The following is a 9,264-nucleotide window of genomic DNA, read 5'->3' as shown; positions in this document are numbered from 1 at the left end:
GCAAAGCTCACTGCCAGCCCTTCATATGACAGACCTCAGTATTTCTCAGCCCCTCCAAGTGACACCCTGTTGGTCTCCCAGGATCATGAATAAGTAAGAGTCTCTCCAAACATTAGAATATCCTCTGAAGACATGTTATGAAGAAAGTTTCAAATTGTTTTTCATAAGTGACACCTGGGGAGAAAGTTTCCAGCAGTGTCCTCAGCTCCCCCAGCCTGCAAGCCATTGCTGCTGCTGGCACAGGGGTAATTGCAGGTCCCAGGGGAGGTGAGGTCACAGAGCCACAGACCCATATCTCAGGAGCTGGCCACCTCCCTGCAGCACACATGTTGGTCAGAGAGGCCTCTGCACTGAGGTCACCAGCCTGGCAGAGAGAAAGAGCCTGGAGAGTGACTCAGGGTGAGTGTGAGAGCAGCATCTGTGAGAAGAGACCCATCAAGAGTCTGGGTAAGTGATCACAGCTGAAAAGGGGTTGAACACTCGGCTGAACCCTCCAGAAGCCAGAGCCACACAAGTATTTAAATGGTTGATGAAGAACGGCTCTCGGTAGCAAAGATAAAAGGATCCTATTCTAAATTCCAAATCACCATGGATCCTAATTTAACTCAATGTGATTCTTACTGACAGGGATTTCTGAGGTTTAGACCAAGTGAAAACTAAATGTGATTTTCAAGGTGTACAAGGAGGTTGTTTTAAAGTCGCCCAGCTGCTCAGTTTCCCTCACAGGAAGTCTACACTAAATCCTCATGATTTCTAGGTCCAGACTCACAGTATCTCCCTGCCTGTGTGTGGAGAGTGAGGAGCTGACAGGAATCTTGTTAGTCCTGTGCAGAGAGAGAGCTGATGGTGACTGCTCAGGCAGAACATTTTCTCTGACTCTCAGTGTGGTGCAGCCAACAGAGAGAGTAATTGTAGCAATCCTGAAAGCCTCACAATTCATGGATAGTGAGGCCATTTTTCTGTATTATGGAAAGGAACATGTATGGAAATTGTGGACAAGGTTATTACAGAATTCTATTACCATCTGTAAGAGATTTATATTTTTTTCAGGTGGAATATTTTCTCATTGTAGTGAATGTACCATTTGGCATAGGAATCTGATAGTGGAGCCGGGTATGAATGTGCAGGGGACATAGGAAAGCTCTTCACCATCTGTTAAGTAACAAATGGACATAATTTTTTTAACCCCATAAATTTTGTTAAATATATGCATTCCAATGAAGGCAAATATTCTAGTATTTCAAGTTTTAAATACTAACACATACCATATGTCATGGATGGCTCCTATTGTAATATCATTCACTAACATTGTTTTTCTGATACATTTTTTCCTTAGGTATTGATTAACACATATCTGAGTCTTCTAAAATGTGAATCATTTTTTCAACACTATACTCTTTAATTATGTATTATTTCTTAGTATCCCAAGACTTAGGAGAAGATCTGGGAATTGACAAAATTCCTGAGATAGGGCCCTTGAGCTTGTGTTCCTAACAATTCACCATATGAGTCATAGGGAGCTGTCCTGATGTGGAGTCAGTCCTGCCTCCCTGCATGGGACTAACCATGGCACAGGTGCCTGAAGGGCTGTGGTTCCCTCAGTGCATCTGGAGTCATTAAAGTCAATATCTAAATGTTCCTTCATAAGTGAGCTTGCACATAGAATTAATATTTCAGAGTAAATGGGAACATTTTACAATGAATTGTCTAAGATACCTCTAGTTTTGAAGACAATATAAATATAGACAAATGGAAGAAAATATGAGGTGGATTGATAGAAGAACCTGCTCACGACCTTCAGGGAAGCTTGATGGTTCTTGCTGTGCTCTCTGTAAACAGTCAGCCAGGTTCAAGGCCCCTCTGTACCTGACTGGAGTGTGAACCTTGACATAGACTTAATATCTGTGTGCACAAGTTCTCCTGGTCATCAGAAAAGTCACCTCAGCACCTGGCTCATGTCATGAATCACCATGTGCTGCATTCACAACAGGGATTTACACATACTTCATGAATTGACTATCCATACCAACCTCATAAAAACCTGCTAGTGAAATAAGAGCTTTTGTAAATTTTCAGAGTGGTAACTCTGAAGAGTGTACAATACTGGGTTTTGGTTGATGGGACATGTGCAGTCCAGTCCTTCTGTTTCCTGCCAGACCCACTGGCTGGCACAGCAGAGAACTGGAAGGTTGGCAGCTAGTGATGTGGTTGTTGGTATCATCTTCTTGTCACAGACTGTGGTTGGAGCTCTGGGCAATTCCTCCCTTCTTCTCCATTACCTGGTCCATTACCTCATAGGGTTCAAGGTAAGACACACAGACTTGATTCTTCAGCACTTGATTGTGGCCAACTTGTTAGCCCTCCTGTGTAGAGGAGTTCCCCAGACAGTGGAAGCTTTTGGAGTGAAAGATTTCCTCAGTGATTTTGGATGCCAGCTGCTTCTCTATCTTCACAGAGTGGGCAGAGGTGTGTCTATTGGCAGCACCTGCCTCCTGAGTGTCTTCCAGGCCATTAAGATTAGTCCTGAGAATTCCAGCTGTTCAGAGCTTAAAGTGAAAGCTCCCAAATACATTGGTTTCTCAATATACCTGATCTGGATTCTGTACCTGCTTGTAAATATTATGATTATTTCACATATGACTGGAAAAAGGAGCAACAATAATATCACAAGCATGAAAGATTATGGGTACTGCTCTTCTGTTCGTCTTGACACAACCTTACAATCACTCTATGCAACATTGATAACATTCTCTGATGCCCTTTGTTTGGGGCTCATGCTCTGGGCCAGCAGCTCCATGGTGCTCATCCTGCACAGGCACAAGCAGAGAATGCAGTATGTTCATAAGACCAGCTCCCTCAGGTCCTCCCCTGAGTCCAGAGCCACCCAAACCATCCTTCTTTTGGTGAGCACTTTTGTGTCTTTTTACACACTTTCCTGCATCTTTCACGTTTGTGTGACTATTATTTATAATCCCCACTGGCTGCTGGTAAAGATGGGTGCAATAGTTTCTGGGAGTTTCCCAGCTCTCAGCCCCTTTCTGCTCATGAGCAGGGACTCCAGTGCATCCAGGCTCAGTCTCTCTGGAATAAGTAATAGGAAAATACCCAATGTCAGAAGGAACGTGTAAATTGTAGGCTTTTGCACAATTCTTACATGTTTCTCCATTTTTACTTTCAAATTGAAAGAAGAGTGATACAGTAATATCTCCAAGAATGACAATCAACACACCTAGACTTATTTATTATATTGTGTCCATTTGTGTGTATGTGTGTACCTGAGTAGGTGCACATGTATATCACTTAGGTTTGGTTTTATTGTCCATCCAACAATATTTGGGAAAAGAAGATGTAACAAATATAAATTTTAGATATCATATACTCTACCATGTGGCCTGTGCAGTGGTTTCATTAATGAGGTTCTAGGCATAAAGTTAGTTAGAAGAGATCAAAATAAAAACACAGACTCAATTACCTTATTTCTATTGCTAGGTCTGAGATGGTTCCCCTCTCTGGTTCGGTCCTCTAAGCTGCCCAGCAGGGCTAGCAGGAGAGAGAGAGAGCGAACACGCCTGGAGTAGCCTTTTATTGGGGAACAAGAGGTTCAGGGGAGAATTCCATCCAATGAAGGTTGAGGGGGGGCTGCACTCCAAGGTCAGGGTCAGTGATTGGGTCCCCGGGGTCAGTGGTCAGGCACACCCCCACATGGATGGGCTGTCTCATCAGGAAAGGGCCAGGAAAAACTTCGACTTTTGCCAAAGTGCCTCAGGCCCTTTAGAGGAGTCGCCCGATCACGTGTTAGAATGGCTTCCCACAATATACCAAGTCCAACAACTGCTGAATTCTTCAGCATAATATCTGCTTTCTTTATTTTCTACTATTCTAGTTTATTAACTTGTGTAAACAAGTGACATGTATTTTTCATTTATCTACAAGTTATAGTTATGCCTTAGCTGTGTCTTTTGAAGAAAATGTCAAAGTGAACACTATCAAATGTTTACCTTTGCAATGAAATGAGACATACATTTTCTATATCCTTGGACATGATGGGAAGCAAAGGCTACTGATGTCCTCTTTATTAAACAGCTTATATTGAAATAGTTGATTTTGGTACTGTGATTTTCATAATGCAATATTTCTTCTTTTCATAAGATAAATAGAATTTAATCTTTACTTACTGTCTAGCTGTGTCATTTATGACATTGGGTACTGATAAATTTTATTTTACTACTTATTATTGTATCAGTGATAAGTCCCTTTAAAATATTTGTATGTATTTCTAATAAAATATCACAAACTGTACCTGTGCAAGCAAATGCTACATGGTAAAACAAAGCCCTAGTCTGTATGACTCCTCTTTCCTGTATGTGACCCAAGAGTAACCAATATGTGAAATCTAAGGATAGAGATCAGTTTCAATGGTTTGCAATTTACATAAATGAAATCATTTAACATCAGCTGTTTTATATTTGACTTTGAAAATGTCATATTCTTCAAATTTGTATTTTCCCATGTTGTTGATGTTAGAATCTCAATAAAGGATTTCAAACAATTCTAGCATTTCTCCCTTGATGCACACATGCTGTGGTTTAGATGTGATTTATGTTTCCAACCCAAGTCCATGAGTTGAAATTTTTGCCCCAGTGTTATGTGCTGGGTGGTGAAAACTTTGAAAACTGGGTGCAAACAAGATGGTTGGTCATGGGGAGGTCCCTAGGAGGGGATTAATAATGGATGCCACAAAATTAGCACATTTCTCCTGAAGTAACAGGTACTCATTGATCAAATGTGTTTTCTTCCAAATTCTTCATACTTTCCAATAGAAACAAAAACATTGGTCTTCTCTCCCCAGGGAGTCAAATGTGAAATGCAGCTATTGTAAACCTTCTAACTCACAATAAAAGGTAGGCAATGAATTATTATTAAGAATATCTCTAAAGTCATTTTGGCATGGAAAACACCAAGCTTCTGCATAACTCTCCAAAGTAGCTTTCTATTTTTGATTACAACCTGATTAATAAAATATTTAATATGTATTTAGCAACTCTTCTCTGTATTCTACACATATTCTCAATAAGGATTAAAGTTCTGTTAACAAAGAATTTCTACATATCAATAATTTTTGAAAAAGTTTGTTTTCAAAGAACTGAAGAATTTCTTTGCTTACGTATCCATGATGATGAATTTGAGCCTGTACCTACATACATGGCATACATTCATATGTATAAGTGAGCTAGTTAACTCCTAGAATAAAACCACACCCAAGGGGAGAAGTGTGAAGTGCAGTTTGGTCTTCCTAGATACCCTCCTCTGTGTCAAGAAGGCAAGTAGATTGTGCTGAAGATGCCATGAGGCTGTGGAATGGTACTCATCTGTTAACTTCCTTCACTGGTCTCCTCAACACAGCTGCACCCCATCTGCTTCCCCTGCAGCACTGGCCTCTACCATGTGTCAGAAATGAGATGTGCTTGTTGGCACAGCCATAGCTTTTTGCAATTCTCTATATAACTCCTCCACTGCACTGGTGTTCAATACTTTGTGTTCAGTCAAGTAATCATCCAGAATTTTAAAAATAGCTCCTTTTGCAGTTTGTGTGCCTTGAATGTTCTTTGAAGGACACATGGACACCTTCACTCCAGCTTCTCTCCACTTCCTGACTGCTGGGACTCCAGCTTCATGGCCAGCTGTAAAGGGCACCCTCCACCTGTGGCCCTGTGGTTCTTTTAACATTACAACCATTTGGTCCAGTGATATGTGCAGGCACACATATGTACCAGGCCACTGGATTATGCATTTTTCATTACCTACCCCAGTCTCTGGTGCTCAGATATTGTAGCAGCCCCATCCAAGTGGGAAAAATTTGAATCTGTTTCCTGGAAATATTAATACCCTGCTGGTAACCTCTCCTAATGTGTCTGCAGATACAATAACACGAAAATTAAAACAATAACACGAAAATTAAAACACCTAGAAATAAAAGTCCCACCACCTCTTAATATTGCCACACCAGACACCAAGCTTCTAATTAAAATGCTTGTGAGACACACCACATCAAGTGGTAAAGTCATCCAGTTTTACAAGGAAGGGTGAGCCCTTCCAAAACTCCATGAAAGGGCAGAGCGTGGCGTAGGCAGCAGTGAACTCCACCCAGGAAAGAAGAACGGGAAATTCCTTTGCAGTAAAGCAAACTCAACACCAATCATGGCAAAGACTGAATCCACTTCATAAAAATGGATATGGTAAACACAGCACACTGGCTCAGAAGAACAAAGCAGTATCTGGAATAACACAAGGGGGAGAAAACAAGGTTGAAGGTATAGATTGCAAACACAGACATCATGCTGAGGCAGATCCAGGAGGAACTTTTTTGTGACCACCTGTAAAAAGAGTGATCTGACCTCTACTGCAAAAATGCTTGCTGCGAGAGAGATTTCCCTCACTGTTGCTTCTTTCTCCCTGTCCTCAGGTCACCTAGGAAGCCCTGGGCATCTAGAGCTGCAAGAAGAGTGTTCAGATCAAGATGTGGAAAGAGGAACAGATGAAGTATATTTGAAAAAAAGGGCCCTATGTGACCACAAGTGTTTTTCAAACTCTTCTGTGTGGCTTTCAGTTCAGTTTTTGTCTGTATTAGTGTATTTGACAACTGTTAATCACTGGACTCATTATATTTTTTAGATGTTCTTGTTATTTGCAGTTTGGGGATAGTCAAGGTGGCCCCTAGCCTTGGGAAGACTAGCTCTGCCAGAGCTGAGAATCTCTTAAAGGAAGAAAGTGACTCCACAGAACATGGGGTTCATATAAAAATTCATCTACCCATGGCTGTGTGTAAAATCCTACCAGATAGGAAATAGGGTGAGCAGTTAAGGAAATCTCAGGTATAATATACTGACATGTTAGAGGTTCTGTATTCTGAATAGCATTTTTACCACATAATTATATTATTAGTGTTCTTGACATGTGTATTTATGGAAGACTTTGGATGAGTTTGTTCTATTCTAATGACTATTTTGCTATATTTATGGTGTCCTGTTTTCTAAATTAATATTCACTGTAAAATTTATCATTTTTAAATTGGGCAAACTATGTGAGTAGATGTAGTTTTCAAGAAGACAGAGTGGCCAGCATATATGTCAATTTTGCTTGTAGAGAGTAATCTGTAAAATGCACAAAAATACAAGGAGATATTACCCCTCAAGTGTTGGGATGGTTAATATGAAAAACGCCAAAGAAAACAAGTGTTGGCCGGAATATGGGGCAAGTCAACCTTGGGCAGATCATGTGGGAGATCAGGTAATGTGCACTCCACCATGGAAAAGTGCAGGAGGATGCCTCTGAAAATGGAGAGTAAAACTCACCTGTGGGGCAGCAATCCCATTCCCTGCTGTGCATCTAAAGGAAAGTATTCATAGTCAACAAGACATCTGCACCTTCAGGTTCACTGCAGCACTGTTCACGATAGGAAAGACAGCAGAATGGTGAGACGTGGTGTCCACCAGTGTGTGCAGGTGTGTAGGAGAGGTGGTGTGTCCATCAACATGCAGGGGAATGGTACTGAGCCTTCTACCCAGGAAAATTATGCCCCTGTGCTGACCAATGATCCTGGAGGGCAGCATGGAAGTGACAAATAAGAATACTGTTGGAGGTGCTGTGATATAACTCACTTGATAGAGTGCTTGTCTCAGATGCACAAGGCCCTGGGTTTAATCCCCAGCACTGCCAAAACAACAACAAAAAAATAAACATCAAAAAAATAATACTGTTTGATCTCACCCATGTGGCTTCTAAAAGAGTAAACTTCACAGAAACAGAGTGGAATGAGTATTGTAAAGAGGTGGTTAGTGAGAGACATGGGGAGCTGGTTGGAAGTGCACAGAGTTCTATTGCCACATGAATGAACTCTGGGATCTGCTATGCAACATAGAAACTGGAGTTAGCAAGACAAGGTTGTGTTCTTGAAATTTGCTGAGAGATCTTCAATGTCCTCCACACAAGTTAGATATATTGCATGATAGGTAGGTAAATTAACTGTTTTTCAGTAATCATTCCATAGTATCTACCCATGTGAATTCCTCATGTACACCACAAATGTACAAAAATTCAGTTGTCAGTCTCACTCCATAAGCAGGGCTGAGTTTGATCACATGTTTCCCTACTGTTCGTGGAGGCTTGGCTCTTCATTCTGAGCTGTAGCCACATACTGAAGCTCCTCCATTTCCCAGAGACATGAATCCATTCCATATCCAACCTCCACACAGCTCTGTTGTGACATATTTAATGTCTGTTCCTCAGTGATATCTCTTATAGGTCCTCAGGACAGCCCTTCTGCCTTCCATTAATCCAACAAGACTCATCATCAGAGCTCTGTTTTCTCTTTTATCCACTGTCAACTCTATTTCCTCAATCTGCCCCAGGGCCCCTGGGCCCCACACAACCAAATGTCCAAGGTCAACTCTCAGCCTTCTCAACACCCAATTCAGGCTTGTTTCCCTGTCCACCCTTTCCTCATGTCCTTATTCTTTTAACTACTTCAATATAACTCCCATTGAGTGTCAGTGCCCAAAACCCATCTGTGTTCACACCACAGGTTTTCACCTGGATGATAAATCTCACAGCATTAGTTAAGGTGCCTCAGTGTATACACTGTCCTTGCAGGGCTGGAGAAAGTACAGTAATGACAGGGCTCCTGTGCTGTGGTCACTAATTGGGGCTACTGAATTAATATTAGTATTACTAATACCAATATAAGTAATTTATAATTAATTTGAAATAAATGTTACTAATATTAATTAGTAATATTAATATTAGGTTTGATATTACAGAAATATTGGCTCAGACACGTCAAACTGATCCTGCTGATGTCATTGTTGAAGGAGAATTTTATTTCATTTTGTTTGATGGATATTGTTCTGTTCCTCCCCCCAGTCAGTAGTGGAGGTCAATATTGGCAGGGCATATTTATTCAGGAAGTAGAATATAAATTAACATTCAATTACATAAATGTATCCAATGAATTCACTCATCTTTGTGCAGGTGAATCCAGTGACTTTGAAGGTGAACTACAAGCATATATTCTCTTTTTTCCTTGTACCTGTGTGAATATACTTCCTATGTGTTTTCTTTCTTTCCATTTCTTTGCCCATTTCTTCAATCTGGTGCTGTTCATTGCTGTTCATGAAGAACAGGAAGCAACTAAATTTGGGTAGAAATCTTCCTAGGGAAGGAAGAAATACTATGAGACATGCAAAGCTCACTGCCAGCCCTTCATAT

General features: G+C 40.8%; 1 protein-coding gene across 1 annotated transcript; it reads left to right on the top strand.

Moving 5' to 3' along the window:
* Positions 1 to 2,117: 2,117 nt before the first annotated feature.
* Positions 2,118 to 3,128, top strand: LOC144371115 (vomeronasal type-1 receptor 4-like). The gene has a single exon (XM_078033324.1). It carries the CDS (start codon positions 2,118 to 2,120, stop codon positions 3,126 to 3,128), a length of 1,011 nt encoding a protein of 336 aa, XP_077889450.1.
* The last annotated feature ends 6,136 nt before the right edge of the window (positions 3,129 to 9,264 follow it).

Source organism: Ictidomys tridecemlineatus, chromosome 15 (assembly GCF_052094955.1).
Source record: "Ictidomys tridecemlineatus isolate mIctTri1 chromosome 15, mIctTri1.hap1, whole genome shotgun sequence".
NCBI lineage: Eukaryota > Metazoa > Chordata > Mammalia > Rodentia > Sciuridae > Ictidomys > Ictidomys tridecemlineatus.
The sequence above is the reverse complement of the archived record's forward strand: the minus strand, read 5'-3'. Positions and strand labels throughout refer to the sequence as shown.

Bases quoted from the DNA above. Each gene is read 5' to 3' on its own strand.
- LOC144371115 (XM_078033324.1), top strand. From the start codon at position 2,118: ATGGGACATGTGCAGTCCAGTCCTTCTGTTTCCTGCCAGACCCACTGG.